This window comes from Garra rufa, chromosome 25, assembly GCF_049309525.1.
Source record: "Garra rufa chromosome 25, GarRuf1.0, whole genome shotgun sequence".
In the NCBI taxonomy this organism is placed as follows: Eukaryota; Metazoa; Chordata; class Actinopteri; order Cypriniformes; family Cyprinidae; genus Garra; species Garra rufa.
Genome location: NC_133385.1, coordinates 338,270 through 361,824, shown reverse-complemented (window position 1 = coordinate 361,824; position 23,555 = coordinate 338,270). Strand labels below are relative to the sequence as shown.

General features: G+C 34.1%; 2 protein-coding genes across 2 annotated transcripts in view; one reads left to right on the top strand and one right to left on the bottom strand.

The window, feature by feature from the left end:
* LOC141301259 (disintegrin and metalloproteinase domain-containing protein 10-like) overlaps positions 1-7,782 on the top strand; it is a 30,808-nt gene extending 23,026 nt beyond the window's left edge. The window contains exon 16 of the mRNA XM_073831515.1: positions 5,017-7,782. Within this exon, the coding sequence (XP_073687616.1) occupies positions 5,017-5,225 (209 nt within the window). The 3' untranslated portion in view covers positions 5,226-7,782. The remainder of the gene's footprint in view (positions 1-5,016) is intronic.
* Positions 7,783-7,798: 16 nt separating this feature from the next.
* The window catches only part of lipcb (lipase, hepatic b), a 24,113-nt gene continuing 8,356 nt past the window's right edge, over positions 7,799-23,555 (bottom strand). Inside the window, exon 5 of the mRNA XM_073832382.1 lies at positions 7,799-7,901. Coding sequence (XP_073688483.1) covers positions 7,799-7,901 — 103 coding nt within the window. The remainder of the gene's footprint in view (positions 7,902-23,555) is intronic.

Sequence of the window (23,555 nt, the reverse complement as noted above, 5' to 3'; positions counted from 1 at the left end):
TCTGTACTTCTGCAGCGATGGAGGACGATTACGAAGTTGGAGGAGAAAATGAAATGGGAGTTTTTTGACATACCCTAAAATAGGGCTGATTAATCAAAATTCAGTTTCGATTTCTGCTTCAAACGATCATGAAAATGCAGTAATGGAGATTAAACGATTATTGCGCCCCATTCCACCCCCTTTCCAGTGGTGCGCTTTCGCTCCTCCATAAAAGTCTAATTTCACATGAAAATCAGCAAAATCATGTAATGTGACTTTCATAAAACATGGAGTGCTTGATTTATGAATGTATCTTTGCTGTTGTGTTTTTAAAAGTGAGAAAGAACTTGCGCTGTTCTGTGTATGCGCTCAGAGACATACACAGAAAGTTATTAGCTCAAAGTGCGCCTAAACGCTCAAATACACACTAAAATATTTCAAATCAGGGAACTTGGTGATTATTCATGTAAATCTTTGTCAGTTCTGTCTTAAATGAACGTAAACAGTTGAGAATGAAAACACGTGTGTAGCAGTATATTAGATCCGTGTGGCTCTTAAAGCGGCAACAAATGATATTCCTTCTGCCGTCTCTGTGCTTAATATGAATAAAACGTAAAAATACAGAGAGAAATCACTCACTGCTCTTGAATGAAGGACTTTTGTAGTTTTAATAAGAAACAAAATATGTATGAACTGTTACAGTAAAGACATGGTTTTATTTGACATTCAAATAATTACATTCAATTTCTGTAGCATTGTTAGAGTGCTTTTCTGCTGTGTTGCTATCTTTAAATGAATCACTAATATAAAGTTTTGGACCCAGTCATAATCATGTTAAATAATCGTGATTACAATGATAATTGACCAAAATAATTGATTATGATTTTTGCCAAAATCGAGCAGCCCTACCCTAACTGCCTTGAACCGGAATACACAGAGTATGTGCATCACAGAACTAGACAGACCAGCGTTTATTGTCAATTTGTTTAGAAAATAAATGATCCCAGCCGAGGAAGAAGGGTCTTATCTAGCAAAACGATCCTTTAGAGTCCTGTGAAGCTGCATTTAAACTGCATTTTGGAAGTTCAAACTCAGGGCACCATAGAAGTCCACTATATGGAGATAATCCTGAAATGTTTTCGTCAAAAAACTTAATTTCTTTACGACTGAAGAAAGAAAGACATGAACATCTTGGATGACAAGAGGGTGAGAAAATGATCTGTACATTTTTGTTCTTGAAGTGAACTAATTCTTTAACATGCATTTTGTCAATGCAGCAGAACAGTTTTGCACAATTCCCAACATGTTTGTGGACAAATGATTACAGCATTTCACGCTTTCATGAAAGTAGATTTGTAGTGAGACGCGTTTGTAAAACAGTTGTCAGAAACTTATGAAATGAAACTTTTAAAGGGAATGTTCAACCAAAAATTAAAATTAGCTCATTATTTACTCAGTGTCAAGCCATCTTAGACACTAGTTTTACTTGAGAACATTTGATTTTTAATAAAATAAATTAATTGGAGATGTTTTTGATTATCAAATTTTAATGGAGCCATTAAAATGGAATCCAGAAAGTAATGGAAAAGAATTTAGTAAAAAATAAAACCATAAAACTCAATTAGCCAGGCTTTTTGATTAAAATATATATATATATTTAATCATTAAAACATAGTATAGAAAAAGGGTAATGGAATTTTTTTTTTTAAATAAAACAGATTTTATTGTAATAATTTGACAAGAAAGGTGATGCATACATTAAAAAAGTTTTATAGAGGTAAATAAAAGTATTTAAACTCTATTAGAACAATTGAGATTTTTTTACATTAAACACATATGTATGTAATATAACAAGTATTTCCATCACAGGTTTAGGTTTTACATTTCATGTAAGGTGGTATTGAAAAGGTCTTAAATAGTCAAGTTCAATTTCATTTGTTCATATGTGTAGAAACCCTGGAGTAGGGCTGCAACTAACAATTGTTTTGATAATCAATTAGTTGGTCGATTATTTTATTTTATTTTTTCGATTAATTGCCTTAAAAATCAATTTTTTTTTTTGTATTTTATTGACAAATCACACTATGCCTAATGTCCTTCAAACAAATGTGCTGATAACTTCAGAACTGAATGTTATGAAAACAATTTATAAGACAACCTAATATAAAATATCTGAAGAAAAACACTATAAAGTACTTGACTATTTTTTTCATAGATAACCGCAAAAATTATAGCAAAAATTGGAGCAGCAGTGGCACAAACCTCACATCATTTGTTAAACACCTTACATACATTTGTTTTATTAAATTTGTTAAGCGCTGTATAAAGTGAACAAAGTTTAAATCTCTACATTAAACAATAAAAAGAATAGCCTAATACAGATAATAAAGACGAATAAAATCAAACTCAGTGTTAACCAACAGATGAGAGGAATGTTCTGCAGGAACACACGTTCACTTTTACTGTCATTTCTTTATATAAAAGGCGGCTAATTACACGCTGTTATCCCTTTACAGTTCCTACTCTCCATAAATATGTGCACTACATGTTGTCTTTCAAACCTAAATTTAACATTCAACGATATTTCAGCACAATGAATGTTTTTGCTCTGAGTATTAATGTCTCTCTCTCTGTGTTCCGGCTGTCTGACGCTCATTCACTGAAGATTTAAACTTAGAGTAGTTCACTTTCAGAACAAAAATGTACAGATAATGTACTCACCCTCTTGTCATCCAAGATGTTCATGTCTTTCTTTCTTCAGTCGTAAAGAAATTGTTTTTTTTGAGTAAAACATTTCAGGATTTCTCTCCATATGGTGGACTTCTGTGGTGCCCTGAGTTTGAACTTCCAAAATGCAGCTTAAATGCAGCTTCAAAGGACTCTAAATGATCCCAGCCGAGGAAGAAGAGTCTTATCTAGTAAAACGATTGTCAATTTGTTTAGAAAATAACCAATTTATATACTTTTTTACCTCAAATGCTCGTCTTGTCTCGTCTCTGCGATGCGCAGTCTGTTTGATCCGGGTCGAGACAGTTAGGGTATGTCCAAAAACTCCCATCTCGTTTTTATCTTCAACATCAAAATCGCCCTACAATGCTGTTTTACCTTGTGAAGGGCGTTTGTGCTTTCTATAATCACTTTGTAAACTGCAGCAATGTAGGGTGATTTTGAAGTTGGGGAAGAAAATGAGATGGGAGTTTTTAGACATACCCTAACGGTCTCGACCCGGATATCAAACAGACTACGCATGCGCATTGCAGAGATAAGCAAAGACCAGCATTTGAGGTTAAAAAGTATATAAATTGTCAATTTGATTAGAAAATAACCAATCTTTTCACCAGATGAGACTTTTCTTCCTCGGCTGGGATCATTTAGAGACTTTTAAAGCTGCATTTAAACTGCATTTTGGAAGCTCAAACTTCAGGGTGCGATACATATCCGTTATATAGAGAGAAATCCTGAAATTTTTTCCTCAAAAAACATAATTTCTTTACGACTGAAGAAAGAAAGACATGAACATCTTGGATGACAAGGAGGTGAGTACATTATCTGCACATTTTTGTTCTGAAAGTGAGCTACTCCATTAACACAGACTGTCTGGATGGACTTTTATGCAAAAATGGAAATGCTTGTGTGAATTTGTTTACAGTCATATCCTTTTCCGTAAATGTCACAGATGATAAATCTCACAGGGCAAGCCATTATGCTATTATCTTAAAGTTTAAAATAAAGAATTCTGATGTTTTGGGCAGCTTGGATCACATAACTCTCCTGCAGCATCTCTTTCTGTTTCCTCCACTATTTTTAGATGCATTTTGTCCATAGAAATGCTTCATTCAGTGCAGTAATTTGACATGACCCTCTGAAGTTGTAGGTGTACTGTGGGCGGACCCCATTAATCCATAATGACAATCGTTGTCCAATAATAATCCATTTTATGGATGAGTTGTTGCAGCCCTACCCTGGAGGATGGTGGTGACTGTTAAAGGGATAGTTCACCCAAAAATGAAAATGTGATGTTTATCTGCTAACCCCCAGGGCATCCAGGATGTAGGTTTCCTCAGAAGAACACAAACGAAGATTTTTAACTCAAACTGGTGCAGTCTGTCAGTCATATAATGGCAGTGGATGGGCACCAGACCTTTAAAAGTAAACAAAATCATACACAGACAAATCCAACTGACACCCTGCGGCTCGTGATGATACACTGATGTCCTGAGACACGAAACGATTGTTTTTTGTGAGAAACTGAACAGTATTTATATCATTTTTTACCTTTGATACACAGCCACGTCCATCTGTTATGAGCATGTGCTCATCATCCGACTCAATACATGTGAATGCGCTCTAGCGTAGAATACACAAACACTGGAAGCGATCTGTCGCATGAATACGACACTCATTGTTTACACAGAGCACAGAGATTGTGGGTATAGCAGCTATTCAAAATGGTAATTACTTGCGCGTATCCCGATTGTTCAAACCGATTCAAAGCTAAAAGATTACGTTTGCTTGCACAAACTCATCCGGGACTTTTCACCGATTTCCCCTTCCGGCGTTTACATTTACTACTCCAGAGCGCTACACATCTAACGTGCCTGATACTAAACTCGTGCACATTACAGATGGACGTGGCTGTGTATCAAAGGTAAAAAATGATATAAATACTGTTCAGTTTCTCACAAAAACCGATCGTTTCGTGTCTTAAGACATCAGTGTATCGTCACGAGCCGCAGGGTGTAATTTGGATTTGTCTGTGCATGATTTTGTTTACTTTTAAAGGTCTGGTTCCCATCCACTGCCATTATTTGGTTATTTCGGTTTTCATTAAAAATCTTGGTTTGTGTTCTGCTGAAGAAACAAAGTCACCTACATCTTGGATGCCCTGGGGGTAAGCAAATAAACATCACATCTTCATTTTTGGGTGAACTATCTCTTTAAGGCTATGTGTGTGTGTTAGTGTGTGATGCTGAAGAGCTGTTCTCTGTGTGTGTGTGTGTGTGTGTGTGTGTGTGTGTGTGTGTGTGTGTGTGTCAGGTACGCTGAAGAGACGACGAGCTCAACAGGCCAGTCAGCAGCAGCAGCAGCAGCAGCACCATCAGCACCACAACCAGAACCAGCACCCTCACGCTCACGGACACCAGAACCAGCGGCCGGCTCCCCGTCAGGCCCAGCGCCAGCCACAGCCTCAGCGCCACCACCGGCAGCCCCGCGAGAACTACCAGATGGGTCAGATGAGACGCTGAGAGCCTGCTCCCAGAACCACCTCCATCCCCCTCCTCCTCCTCTTCCTCCGTTTGCCCCAGAGTGCTCCGTTCGGTCCGAGCTCCTCCACCACAGTCCCGCGTGCGGCGCTTCACAGGAATACGTCCAGAGTCCATAATGCTTCCTCAGACCTGCCATCCACTCGTCTTTCATTATTTCTGATGGTTGTTTTGCCCTCGAGTGCCAAGGTTTACCGGGGTATTTGTAGATAGAGCGTCTCCTTGTCCTTCATAAACTCCTCTCCAGACTCGCGGTTTGATATCAAACATCTTTTTAAGGATTGGTGCGGAGCTCCGGCTGTCGCCGCGCGCGGAAAAGGACTTTTATTTTGTACGAGCAGAAACGTTACGCCTTCCCTTTTCCGCAGGCTCGCGGCTGTATAGAGAAACGATATTAGCTGTATTATATGTGAGAACAGATTATTTCTTCTACTGTCGATAAGAGATTTACAGTTGCAGTTTTGTTGACAACACTCAGGACTCAAACGCTAACGAAGGTGGCGGCCCGGCCTCAGTCCGCCGTTTACATGCTTCATTCTGTCTGCGTTCGTGTTTGTTTGTATATAGCTCCACACCTCTATGGCAAGACTGTTTAACGTTTAACCCCGGAAACTTCTGGAGCTACTGGTGCTTATTACTAGCTACTACGTCTTAATCATTAGCTTCTACTGCTTATTCTGTAGCTAACTTTTACAAATAATGGTACATTCAGTAGTGACTAGTAACTGTTATGTTGGTCCTAGTAGCATATTTTTTGCCTTTGACTAATATGGGATCTGTCTTTCAGATATTAGCTATTCAGTTCTGACTAGTATGCTAGTACATATGGTACTTGTTTTTTTAGACTGGTGTGTTTTGTAATTGTTACTAGTAGTTGTTCCAGAGGCGGACGGTAGTGAAGTGTTTTAACTAATTTAAAAAGTGCTGTATCGTAGTGTTTTTCTTAGAAAAAAATGTGTCACTACATTCCAAAGTATATTATTTTGCTTTTGACTGCACTACATTTCATAAAAAAAAATACCTTTAATACTTAAGAACATTAAAAATCTATAATTTTTTATACTCTGTAAATCTGTGAATTACTTTTACTTGAGTAAAACAAAAAAAGTACTAGATTGTCTAATGTAATGAAGTATTAAATGATATTTAATATGAAATGTAGTGCAGTAAAAAGTACAACATTATGCTTTGGAAAAAACAAAACAAAACACTCTGCTTTAAAAGTACCTTTCAAGTGTCTGTACTTTATCTTTATCTGAGTGTTTTTCTTCACAGATTTACCGGAGTACAAAAAAGTACTAGATTTTTAATGTTCTTAAGTATTAAGAAGGTTAAAAAAAATTTTTTTTATGAAATGTAGTGCAGTAAAAGTACACTATTATGCTTCGGAATGTAGTTAAGTCAAGTTTTCTAAAGAAAAACACTCAGCAAAAGTACAGACACTTGAAAGGTACTTTTAAAGCAGAGTAAAAATACTTCACAACTGTCTGTCTCTGCTGTTCTTACCTTAATAGTGATGTTTTTTGGCCACTTTACAAGTCAATAAAAAAATCTTACCAGTAACATTTGGAACGAATAATAAGCAGTAGTGTCTGTTATAGGTACTGTTATATTGTAAAAAGGTACTAAAAGCTAAAGTTGAGCACTAGTAGCTAAAGAACAAGTGCTAGCGGTATGAGAGTGGATGCTAGTATGTTTTGAGGATTAAATGTTAAAGAGGCTTGCCATACACTCACATTCACCGCACTCCACCAATGAGGAACGTGTGCATGAAGGGCAGCGCAAACTTGAGTTTAATGTGTGTTTAACAGTACGATCATGAAGAAACCTTGAGAAAGGTGCGATCATTTCAGAAGACTGCCGTAACTGAGCATCATGGGAAAGCGCTCGGTTCCCAGTGAAGGATTGGTACTAACGGTCACATTAACATGTTTAGTTTACAGACTCTGACAGAAACACACCTTCATCATCGTCGTCATCATTGTCGTGGTCATGATGCTGGAGACTGTCCACTTCCTCTCATGTGAACTCTGTACAGTAACTGGAGGACTTCTGTTTGATTTGACGCTACGTTTTGATACTGTTCTTTTGTTTTAGCGTTTGCGAGTCCAGGCCGACCGAACACGGGCTCTTCTTCACCGTACCGCCATCTGTGAGGAAGAACACACCCGCTTCGGTGGTTTTGCGGCGGTCTGGACCGAAGGAGATCTGAATATTTGCCTGTATTTGACTTTTTTTCATTTTTACGTAGTCTTGGTGAAACTTCATAGAGGAAAAGTGCACTGAAAAAAACGTCTTAATCGAGTCCAGATGTCGTAGGTGAAAATAGGCCGAACACTAAAATTGAGAAACGAATGAAAAACCAGAACAAAAAAAAAAAGGTTAATACTGCTGTCTGTTAATGTTCACTGTGTTTTATACAGTACCTAAATTTTTGTTCACTTTGAACATTTTTACGTAACATTTCAGAACGTATTGTGCAAAGAGATGTAATTTTTTTGGAGTACTTGAACTGCATTAATAAAAAGACTTGGTTGAAGCGGTTCTGTGCGTCCTCATGTTTGTGAAGGAGACGACGAGATCCGGCAGCGTCTGAACTCCTGCTCCTCTGAGATCCTGAGACGAGAGACTCCCGACGAGACGCCGCAGAACCACAACCTGCACAGACCAGACCAGATCAGACTCACATCTGTCATTCTGATATTTCTATTGACAAATACTTCAAATACTTAGAAAAAACTTAACAGTATGCTATAAACGGTGAAGCTTGAGAATCTCATACGCACATTTACACACACATTGCACATATTTACAGACACATTTACACATATTTACACACATTTACGCATATTTACACACACAGTTACACATATTTACACACACATTTACACGCACATTTACACATATGTTTGCACATACATTTACACACATACACATTTTTACAGACACATTTACACACATTTACACATATTTACACACATTTACACGCACATTTAGACATATTTACGCACATTTACACATACTTTTACACACACATTTAAACACATTTACACATATTTGCACACATTTACACGCACATTTAGACATACTTTTACACACATTTAGACACATTTACACACATTTAGAAACATTTACACACACATTTAGACATGCTTTTACACTTATTTACACACACATTTAAACATACTTTTACACATATTTGCACACATTTACACATACATTTACACACACATTTACACATACCTATACATTTTTACAGACACATTTACACACATTTACACACACATTTACACACATTTAGAAACATTTACACACATTTAGACATGCTTTTACACTTATTTACACACACATTTACACACATTTAAACATACTTTTACACATATTTGCACACATTTACACATACATTTACACACACACATTTACACATATTTACACATACCTATACATTTTTACAGACACATTTAAACACATTTACACACACATTTACACACATTTAAACACATTTACACACATTTAAACACATTTACACGCACATTTAGACATACTTTTACACACATTTACACACACTTTTGCACATTTACACATTTGCACACACATTTACACATATTTACACAGTTACACACACATTTAGACATACTTTTACACACATTTACACACACATTTACACATATTTAGACACATTTACACATATTTACACACATTTAAACACATTTACACACATTTAAACACATTTACACACATTTAAACACACATTTACACATATTTACACATACATTTACACATATTTACACACACATTTGCACATATTTAGACATACTTTTACACACATTTACACATATTTAGACACATTTACACACACATTTACACATATTTACATACACATTTAGACATACTTTTACACACATTTACGCACACATTTACACACACACATTTAGACATTTTACACACATTTACACACACTTGCACATTTACACATATTTGCACACACATTTACACGCACATTTAGACATATTTACGCACACATTTACACATACTTTTACACTTATTTACACACACATTTACACATACTTTTACACATATTTACACACATTTACACACACATTTACACACACATTTACACTTACATTTACACATACATATACATTTTTACAGACACATTTACACATATCTACACACACATTTACACACACATTTACACACATATTTACACATTTACACACACATTTAGACATTTTACACACATTTACACACACTTGCACATTTACACATATTTGCACACACATTTACACGCACATTTAGACATATTTACGCACACATTTACACATACTTTTACACTTATTTACACACACATTTACACATACTTTTACACATATTTGCACACATTTACACACACATTTACACACATTTACACATACTTTTACACTTATTTACACACACATTTACACACACATTTACACATACTTTTACACTTATTTACACACACATTTACACATACATTTACACACACATTTACACTTACATTTACACATACATATACATTTTTACAGACACATTTACACATATCTACACACACATTTACACACACATTTACACACATATTTACACATTTACACACACACATTTAGACATTTTACACACATTTACACACACTTGCACATTTACACATATTTGCACACACATTTACACGCACATTTAGACATATTTACGCACACATTTACACATACTTTTACACTTATTTACACACACATTTACACATACTTTTACACATATTTGCACACATTTACACACACATTTACACACATTTACACATACTTTTACACTTATTTACACACACATTTACACACACATTTACACATACTTTTACACTTATTTACACACACATTTACACATACATTTACACACACATTTACACTTACATTTACACATACATATAAATTTTTACAGACACATTTACACATATCTACACACACATTTACACACACATTTACACACATATTTACACATTTACACACACACATTTAGACATTTTACACACATTTACACACACTTGCACATTTACACATATTTGCACACACATTTACACGCACATTTAGACATATTTACGCACACATTTACACATACTTTTACACTTATTTACACACACATTTACACATACTTTTACACATATTTGCACACATTTACACACACATTTACACACATTTACACATACTTTTACACTTATTTACACACACATTTACACACACATTTACACATACTTTTACACTTATTTACACACACATTTACACATACATTTACACACACATTTACACTTACATTTACACATACATATACATTTGTTGTGAACTTTTCTCAGAGACCAGGAGACGTTTGGATATCTTTGAAGCATAAGTTTCTCTTTATTGAGATCCTAGCTGTTCGTTCGCTGCAGTCATCAAAAGTCGTCTGACTAATGTCAGATACAATACAGTTTAAATATATTTCCAGGGGGAGGATTACATAGAGGTGGAGTCAATCTAAACAAAGCATGCAAATGCAGTACAGGAATCAGCCCGTTACCAGAGTTCCCCAGCCCTGATCTCATTATCATAACAGTGTCATTCAAAGGCATAGGTGCTAATCCAATCAGTCTGACAGTATTGCCCATACCTTCACATTATCATAGAGACAAAGGCATCGCTGTAGCTTGAGAACAAAAGGTTAATGTCTCAGACACCTGGGCTGCCTGATTTGATCTTCTTAGAATGTCATCATCTGTACCTTTAGAAGCTAAATAGAATATACTTCACTTTAGATTTATCTGTGATGCAATGTCAGAACATAGGATCAACATTTCTTAAATTTGTAATCCTACAATCCCCTCTTTGAGAGTTCTAATAACTCTCACATAAAACAAATTAAAACATCCATAAGTCCATTCTGTAGCCTATGTTGGTTAACATAAGCCCCATCTTGCAGTCATGTAACTTGTAAAAGTTACAGGCACATATAACATTATTCTGTGTCTTGTCCTAGATTTACGTAGGTGTAATAGTTCTTTTCAGAACCATAACTGTTGACACATACGACAAGGGATGGTGAAATGTCGTACAAACTACATGATGTCACAGAAAATCATGTAGCGTAAGAGTGGAAGTCTTGAAGTCTATGGCGCCTGAATAGCTGTGAAGCTGTCTGTTTTCTGTAGTCCGTTTCCCACGTAGATTCACTCAGATGACTCTTTGTCCTCATGAAGCTTGTTCATCGATGTCTGAAGTGATGCTTCACACCAGGGTTTCTCTTATGAAGAAGAATTGGCATACACACCTGAAACACAAGAAAACAAAGAAACAGCAGACCAGCAGTATTCATGCATAGACATTTTTAGACTTCTGTTGATCGTATAGTGGTTTTATTTATTACATTAAAATTCTAGTGATCGTATAGTGTTTTTTTTTCTTAACCTAATCTTAATTTGACACCTATAGACCAGTGAGGTGGGGATTAAAAGTACTAAAGGGGAAAAACCTATCAGGAAATGTTCACCGCAGGATTGGCCCCCGAGGCTTATTGCACTTCGGTTCTTTCCTGGGCTCCTCACTGGTTTGTGTGTCCTAATCTGTCCCTTTAAGTGTTGTGCACACTGTATAGTGTGAGACATAAGTTCCTAATGCAGAACAAAAATACATGTATTTCCAAAACAATGCAATCACTACATTTCAGTCCTCTAATTAAACATCAGTCCTGGTAGACATCATAACTTCCCTTTGTTCTGTTAACAAAGAGTCTTTCATCTTTGTTGTAGATTACTGGGGTAATTAAGAATTCACAGCCTTAACGGTTAGCACCTCAGCAAGCTGCCCAGTGAGTTTGGTGTAGTGGGGAGGTGCTGTTTTAGCATTGCTAGCAGACTGTGTAAAAGCTGATTAACATTGTTCATTTCTTTTACGTATTTTTTGTTTTTCCTGCATTCTTTCATCAAGTGTCCAGGTTTACCGCAGTAATGACAACTACCCTCTCTCTTAGGACATTTACTTTCCTGTCGGTTCTCTGTTTTCAACTTAAAGGAAGCTGCTGCAATCTTTACTCTGGCTTTAACATCAGAGTTTCTTTCCCAAATAGCTAACCTGTCCAAGTTGCTTTGCAGGGTTCTATTGGACCATGTGAGATCTAAGAAAGGCAGTGCATTTCTATATTCAATTAAAAGGCCATCAAACCATGTACGAGCTAGTGGTCCTTTATCATCTAGCACCTTCTCTGGAGTGTCAGCTATTCCACTGTATGCTGCAGCTGACTGACAAAACCTTTCAGTGTACTCACTTACAGTTTCATCCTTCTTTTGCACACAGTTAGTGATTCTGGACCAGTCTGTTTTGGGTCCTATGATATTCTTTAGAATTTTTAAAACCCCTTCTCTCAAATCGCCTTTACTGGCATGTTGTAGTTCAGAAGTAACAGCAGACTCAAAACTGTTGAATTCAGATTCAGTTAGAATTTGTGAAATCAGCTGTGTGACTTCTGCTAACGACATGTCATAAAGACGCATTTTGCTGTTCATTGTTCTTCTAAATTCTGAAAAATGTGTGCGTGCTGAAGGTAAGCTCTGGGACAATCTCTCTATGTCTTTAGGTCTTAGCGCTTTGGCAACCATTTGTACTGAGACAACAGAAGAGTTTGGAGAAATACCTTCAATTTTCTCAATTCCCTGAGTTCTTCTCCTAGCACCACATACCTTCACTGAATTCACTGCATCTTTCTCCATTGTTACAGTATTGCCGCTGTCTTCTGGTCTACATGAAGACTGTAAGTCAGGATAGCTTTCATCTGACTGTTGGTCTTTTGAATCACTTTTGGTTGAGGCCTGGTTATAGCCCACCTTTTTAGTGAAACGGGACAATCTATTGTGCAGCTGTTGGTTTTGTTCTTTCAACTTAGTGATACACTGAGCCTGTTCTTGTGCTAACGATAGTGTAAATTCTCTGTGGCAGCAGATAATGCCTTTTAGGTTTTTCTTTCGGATACATGTTCCGAGTACCTTTTTGCATTCTTCAATTGACCAAACTTTATCTGGATCAATACCAAATTTCTTTGTCAAATCAAATTTTACTGACTCAGTCACTATTGAGTCCATATGCTCTCCTAACAATGATTTAAACTCATCGTCTGTCCATAATGGCGTAGCTAGTCCACCTTTCTCTGTGGTTGGAATTAGCCTAGCATTCTTTCTAACCATTTTGCGAGTTTCCTTGCTACCACGCAATCACAACACTAAAACTTCTCTGATCAACAGAGGGTACGCTTGTTAACACAGATCAACTATTGTTAACCTTCCCTGAATTAACAGAGGACAACACAAACTACTAGCACTTAATGCTAAACTTCTCTGCCAAAACAGAGGATAACAATTAACAGAGGACAACACAAACTACTAGCACTTAATGCTAAACTTCTCTGCCAAAACAGAGGATAACAAATTTTAGCACTTTAATGCTAAACTTCCCTGCTTAAAACAGAGGATAACAGATATTAGCACGTAATGCTAAACTTCCTTGGGTGAACAGAGGATAAACAACTCTTCTCTAAAAGAACAACTTTAGAGGGTAACTTAGTTAACTAAACTGTAATAGCTGTAGTTAACCTTCCCTGAATAAACAGAGGATAACAAATATTAACACGTAATGTTAATCTTCCCTGAGTGAACAGAGGATAAACAACTTTAGCACGTAATGCTAAACTTCCCTGAATTAACAGAGGGTAACTTTTCATCTCTAAAAGAACACCTTTAGAGGATAACTTAGTTAACTAAACCCTACAGCTGTCTGTTAACTCTTCTCTGACGGCGCAGAGGATAACTATATGTACTGGTCTTTAGCAGTTCTTTTGGATAGAGTAGCACTCACCAACCCTTGGTTGTAAAGGAAGATTCATGGAAATCTTTGTTCAGCTGGAAGTTTCGCTCTGGATTCCAAAAGATGCAGTCTTGAAAGCAGATGTTCTGTTGAGCTTGCTGTTCCAATCTGGATTCAGGTGAAGAAGCTGGAACTCTATCCGGGTCACGGCACCCAAAACTGTTGTGAACTTTTCTCAGAGACCAGGAGACGTTTGGATATCTTTGAAGCATAAGTTTCTCTTTATTGAGATCCTAGCTGTTCGTTCGCTGCAGTCATCAAAAGTCGTCTGACTAATGTCAGATACAATACAGTTTAAATATATTTCCAGGGGGAGGATTACATAGAGGTGGAGTCAATCTAAACAAAGCATGCAAATGCAGTACAGGAATCAGCCCGTTACCAGAGTTCCCCAGCCCTGATCTCATTATCATAACAGTGTCATTCAAAGGCATAGGTGCTAATCCAATCAGTCTGACAGTATTGCCCATACCTTCACATTATCATAGAGACAAAGGCATCGCTGTAGCTTGAGAACAAAAGGTTAATGTCTCAGACACCTGGGCTGCCTGATTTGATCTTCTTAGAATGTCATCATCTGTACCTTTAGAAGCTAAATAGAATATACTTCACTTTAGATTTATCTGTGATGCAATGTCAGAACATATGATCAACATTTCTTAAATTTGTAATCCTACACATTTTTACAGACACATTTACACATATCTACACACACATTTACACACACATTTACACACATATTTACACATTTACACACACACACATTTAGACATTTTACACACATTTACACACACTTGCACATTTACACATATTTGCACACACATTTACACGCACATTTAGACATATTTACGCACACATTTACACATACTTTTACACTTATTTACACACACATTTACACATATTTACACATTTAAACACATTTAAACACACATTTACACATATTTACATACACATTTAGACATACTTTTACACACATTTACGCACACATTTACACACACACATTTAGACATTTTACACACATTTACACACACTTGCACATTTACACATATTTGCACACACATTTACACGCACATTTAGACATATTTACGCACACATTTACACATACTTTTACACTTATTTACACACACATTTACACATACTTTTACACATATTTGCACACATTTACACACACATTTACACACATTTACACATACTTTTACACTTATTTACACACACATTTACACACACATTTACACATACTTTTACACTTATTTACACACACATTTACACATACATTTACACACACACATTTACACTTACATTTACACATACATATACATTTTTACAGACACATTTACACATATCTACACACACATTTACACACACATTTACACACATATTTACACATTTACACACACATTTACACATTTACACATACATTTACACACACACATTTAAACACATTTACAAATATTTACACACACATTTACACATTTACACGCACATTTACACACATATTTACACATTTACACACACATTTACACATTTACACATACATTTACACACACACATTTAAACACATTTACAAATATTTACACACACATTTACACATTTACACACACATTTACACACATTTACACATTTACACACATTTAAACACATTTACACATATTTACACGCACATTTAGACATACTTTTACACACATTTACACACACTTTTGCACATTTACACATATTTGCACACACATTTACACATTTACACACACATTTACACACATTTACACATTTACACACATTTAAACACATTTACACATATTTACACGCACATTTAGACATACTTTTACACACATTTACACACACTTTTGCACATTTACACATATTTACACACACATTTACACATTTACACACACATTTACACACATTTACACATTTACACACATTTAAACACATTTACACATATTTACACGCACATTTAGACATACTTTTACACACATTTACACACACTTTTGCACATTTACACATATTTACACACACATTTACACATTTACACACACATTTACACACATTTACACATTTACACACATTTAAACACATTTACACATATTTACACGCACATTTAGACATACTTTTACACACATTTACACACACTTTTGCACATTTACACACACATTTACACACATTTACACACACATTTACACACATTTACACATACATTTACACATACATTTACACACACACACACACACACACACATTTACACACACGTTTACACATATTTACACACACAGTTACACATATTTACACACACATTTAGACATACATTTACACATATTTACACACACATTTACACGCACATTTACACATACGTTTGCACATACATTTACACACATACACATTTTTACAGACACATTTACACACATTTACACATATTTACACATATTTACACACATTTACACGCACATTTAGACATATTTACGCACATTTACACATACTTTTACACACACATTTACACACATTTAAACACATTTACACATATTTGCACACATTTACACGCACATTTAGACATACTTTTACACACATTTAGACACATTTACACATACTTTTACACACATTTACACATATTTACACACATTTACACGCACATTTAGACATACTTTTACACACATTTACACATATTTACACACATTTACACGCACATTTAGACATACTTTTACACACATTTACACATATTTACACACATTTACACGCACATTTAGACATACTTTTACACACATTTAGACACATTTACACACATTTACACATACTTTTACACACATTTACACACACATTTACACACATTTAGAAACATTTACACACACATTTAGACATGCTTTTACACTTATTTACACACACATTTACACACATTTAAACATACTTTTACACATATTTGCACACATTTACACATACATTTACACACACATTTACACATTTACACATACCTATACATTTTTACAGACACATTTACACACATTTACACACACATTTACACACATTTAGAAACATTTACACACACATTTAGACATGCTTTTACACTTATTTACACACACATTTACACACATTTAAACATACTTTTACACATATTTGCACACATTTACACATACATTTACACACACATTTACACATATTTACACATACCTATACATTTTTACAGACACATTTACACACATTTACACACACATTTACACACATTTAAACACATTTACACACACATTTACACGCACATTTAGACATGCTTTTACACTTATTTACACACACATTTACACACATTTAAACATACTTTTACACATATTTGCACACATTTACACATACATTTACACACACATTTACACATATTTACACATACCTATACATTTTTACAGACACATTTACACACATTTACACACACATTTACACACATTTAAACACATTTACACACACATTTACACGCACATTTACACACACATTTACACACATTTAAACACATTTACACACATTTAAACACATTTACACGCACATTTAGACATACTTTTACACACATTTACACACACTTTTGCACATTTACACATATTTGCACACACATTTACACATATTTACACAGTTACACACACATTTAGACATACTTTTACACACATTTACACACACACATTTACACACACATTTACACATATTTAGACACATTTACACATATTTACACACATTTAAACACATTTACACACATTTAAACACATTTACACACATTTAAACACACATTTACACATACTTTTACACATACATTTACACACACATTTACACACACATTTACACATATTTACACATACATTTACACATATTTACACACACATTTGCACATATTTAGACATACTTTTACACACATTTACACATATTTAGACACATTTACACACATTTACACATATTTAGACACATTTACACATATTTACACATTTAAACACATTTAAACACACATTTACACATATTTACATACACATTTAGACATACTTTTACACACATTAACGCACACATTTACACACACACATTTAGACATTTTACACACATTTACACACACTTGCACATTTACACATATTTGCACACACATTTACACGCACATTTAGACATATTTACGCACACATTTACACATACTTTTACACTTATTTACACATACTTTTACACATACTTTTACACATATTTGCACACATTTACACACACATTTACACACATTTACACATACTTTTACACTTATTTACACACACATTTACACACACATTTACACATACTTTTACACTTATTTACACACACATTTACACATACATTTACACACACATTTACACTTACATTTACACATACATATACATTTTTACAGACACATTTACACATATCTACACACACATTTACACACACATTTACACACATATTTACACATTTACACACACATTTACACATTTACACATACATTTACACACACACATTTAAACACATTTACAAATATTTACACACACATTTACACATTTACACGCACATTTACACACATATTTACACATTTACACACACATTTACACATTTACACACACATTTACACATACATTTACACACACACATTTAAACACATTTACAAATATTTACACACACATTTACACATTTACACACACATTTACACACATTTACACATTTACACACATTTAAACACATTTACACATATTTACACGCACATTTAGACATACTTTTACACACATTTACACACACTTTTGCACATTTACACATATTTGCACACACATTTACACACACATTTACACACATTTACACATACATTTACACATACATTTACACACACACACACACACACACACACACATGTTTGTTTTTGTGAATTGTGGGGACATTCCATAGACGTAATGGTTTTTATACTGTACAAACGATATTTGCTATCACCCTACACCTTCCCTACACCTAAACCTAGCCCTCACAGGAGACTGTGCATATCTTTACATTCTCAAAAAAACGTATTCTGTATGATTTATAAGCCTTTTGAAAAGTGGGGACATGGGCAATGTCCTCATAAGTCACCCTCTCCTTGTAATACCTATGTCATACCCATGTTATTACACACATTTGTGTCCTGATATGTCACAAAAACAAACACACACACACACACACACACACACACACACGTTTACACACATTTACACACACAGTTACACATATTTACACACACATTTAGACATACATTTACACATATTTACACACACATTTACACGCACATTTACACATACGTTTGCACATACATTTACACACATTTACACATATACACATTTTTACAGACACATTTACACACACATTTACACATATTTACACATATTTACACACACATTTACACATATTTACACACACATTTACACACATTTACACATATTTACACATATTTACACATATTTACACGCACATTTAGACATACTTTTACACACATTTACACATATTTATACACACATTTAGACATACTTTTACACACATTTACACATATTTACACACACATTTACACATATTTACACACACATTTAAACACACATTTACACATATTTACACACACACATTTAAACACATTTAAACACATTTACACACACACATTTAAACACATTTACACACACATTTACACACACATTTAAACACATTTAAACACACATTTACACATATTTACACACACATTTACACACATTTAAACACACATTTACACATATTTACACACACATTTACAGACACATTCATACATTTACACACATTTACAGACACATTCATACATTTACACATATTTACAGACACATTTACACACACATTTATACACATTTAAACACACATTTACACATTTACACGCACATTTACACACACACATTTACACATATTTACACACACATTTACACATATTTACACACATTTACACATACATTTACACTTATTTACACACACATTTACACATACATTTACACACACATTTACACATATTTACACATTTACACACACACATTTACACATACATTTACACTTATTTACACACACATTTACACATACATTTACACATACTTTTACACTTATTTACACACATTTACACATATTTACACATAGTTTTACACACACATTTACACATATTTACACATTTACACACACATTTACACATACATTTACACATACTTTTACACTTATTTACACACATTTACACATATTTACACATAGTTTTACACACACATTTACACATATTTACACATTTACACACACATTTACACATACATTTACACTTATTTACACACACATTTACACATACATTTACACATACTTTTACACTTATTTACACACATTTACACACATTTACACATAGTTTTACACACACATTTACACATACATTTACACACACATTTACACATATTTACACACACATTTACACATATTTACACACACATTTACACACATATTTACACACACATTTAGACATACTTTTACACACATTTACACACACTTTTGCACATTTACACATATTTACACACACATCTACACATATTTACACACACATTTACACATATTTACACGCACGTTTACACATACTTACACACACATTTAGACATACTTTTACACACACATTTACACATACATTTACACGCACATTTACACATACATTTACACACACATTTACACATTCATTTGCACACATTTACACACACTTTTACACATATTTACACACATTTACACATACATTTACACGCACATTTACACATATGTTTGCACATACATTTACACACACATTTACACATATTTACACGTACATTTACACATTTTTACAGACACATTTACACACACATTTACACACACACTTTTACACATATTTACACACATATTTACACATATTTACACGCACGTTTACACATACTTACACACACATTTAGATATACTTTTACACACACATTTACACATACATTTACACACACATTTACACATACATTTACACACACATTTACACATACATTTGCACACATTTACACACACATTTACACACACTTTTACACATATTTACACACATTTACACATACATTTACACGCACATTTACACATACGTTTGCACATACATTTACACACACATTTACACATATTTACACGTACATTTACACATTTTTACAGACACATTTACACACACATTTACACACACACTTTTACACATATTTACACACACATTTACACATATTTACACGCACGTTTACACATACTTACACACACAGTTACACATATTTACACACACATTTAGACATACTTTTACACATACATTTACACACACACATTTACACACACATTTACACATATTTACACATACATATACAAATTTTTACAGACACATTTACACACACATTTACACACACATTTACACATATTTACACACACATTTACACATACTTTTACACATATTTACACACATTTACACATATTTACACACACATTTACACATACATTTACACACACACATTTACACATATTTACACACACATTTACACATATTTACACATTTACACACACATTTACTCATACATTTGCACACATTTACACATACTTTTACACACACATTTACACATACTTTTACACACACGTTTACACATACTTACACACACAGTTACACATATTTACACACATTTAGACATACTTTTACACACATTTAGACACATTTACACACACATTTACACATATTTACACACACATTTACACATATTTACACACACATTTACACATATTTACACATTTACACACACATTTACTCATACATTTGCACACATTTACACATACTTTTACACACATTTACACATATTTACACACACATTTACACATAGATTTACACACACACATTTACACATATTTACACACACATTTACACACACATTTACACATACATTTACACACACACACACACATTTTACCCATTTATTTAAATCCACTTAAAGGAAATCATTTACAGGGACATAAATAATACAGATGCAATTAAATACATGTACAGAAAAAACGTGGAGCAATGTCATGCATCAGTTCTTTACAACATTAAGCATACCCCCTTGTTATTATGGATATAAATAACATCGTCTCCGCCATATCTGGTGACTACCTATAATAGCAGACAAGGAACAAAACTTTGCTAGCCGTTTAGCTCTCTTTTTGGGCATCCCAAGTTGTTGAAGCCCTCTTACAACCAGCCTATGTGCATGTCCTAAACTGCCAAATATGAAGACAAACAGACGACATCGATAACCTATCTCAAGAATAGTATTTAAGAGTGGTTGATATTTAATGACTTTGGCCATAAAAGCTTCCTCCATACTAGAGTCAAAGGTACATGCAACCTCCAAAACATGCACCTCTCTACGCTCCTCATTTATCACAACAACATCTGGTGTATTTGCAGACAAATGTGAAAATATTTCGGAATTACTATTAAAACACCTAAACATAGATGCTTTTACACAAGAATGTTTATATGTTTTCACTGAAGATGGTAGATACACACACACACACACACACACACACACACACACACACACACACATCTAAACACATTTGCACATATTTACACACACATTTACACATTTTTACAGACACATTTTCACATATTTACACACATTTACACATATTTACACACACATTTACACATATTTACACACACATTTACACATATTTACACACACATTTACACATATTTACACACACATTTACACATATTTACACATTTACACACACATTTACTCATACATTTGCACACATTTACACATACTTTTACACACATTTACACATATTTACACACACATTTACACATACATTTACACACACATTTACACATATTTACACACACATTTACACACACACATTTACACATATTTACACACACATTTACACATACATTTACACACACACATCTAAACACATTTGCACATATTTACACACACATTTACACATTTTTACAGACACATTTTCACATATTTACACACACATTTACACATATTTACACACACATTTACACATATTTACACACACATTTACACATATTTACACACACATTTACACATATTTACACATACATGTACACATATTTACACACACATTTACAAAATATGTGTAAATGTGCATGTAAATGTGTGTAAATATGTGTAAATGTGTGAGTAAATGTATGTGTAAATGTGTGTGTAAATGTGTAAATATGTGCAAATGTGTGTGTAAATATGTGTAAATGTGTGTGTAAATGTGTGTGTGTGTGTGTAAATGTGTGTGTAAATGTGTGTAAATATGTGTAAATGTGTGTGTAAAAGTATGTGTAAATGTGTGTGTAAAAGTATGTGTAAATGTGTGTGTAAAAGTATGTGTAAATGTGTGTGTGTAAATGTGTGCGTAAATGTGTAAATGTGTGTGTAAATATGTGTAAAAG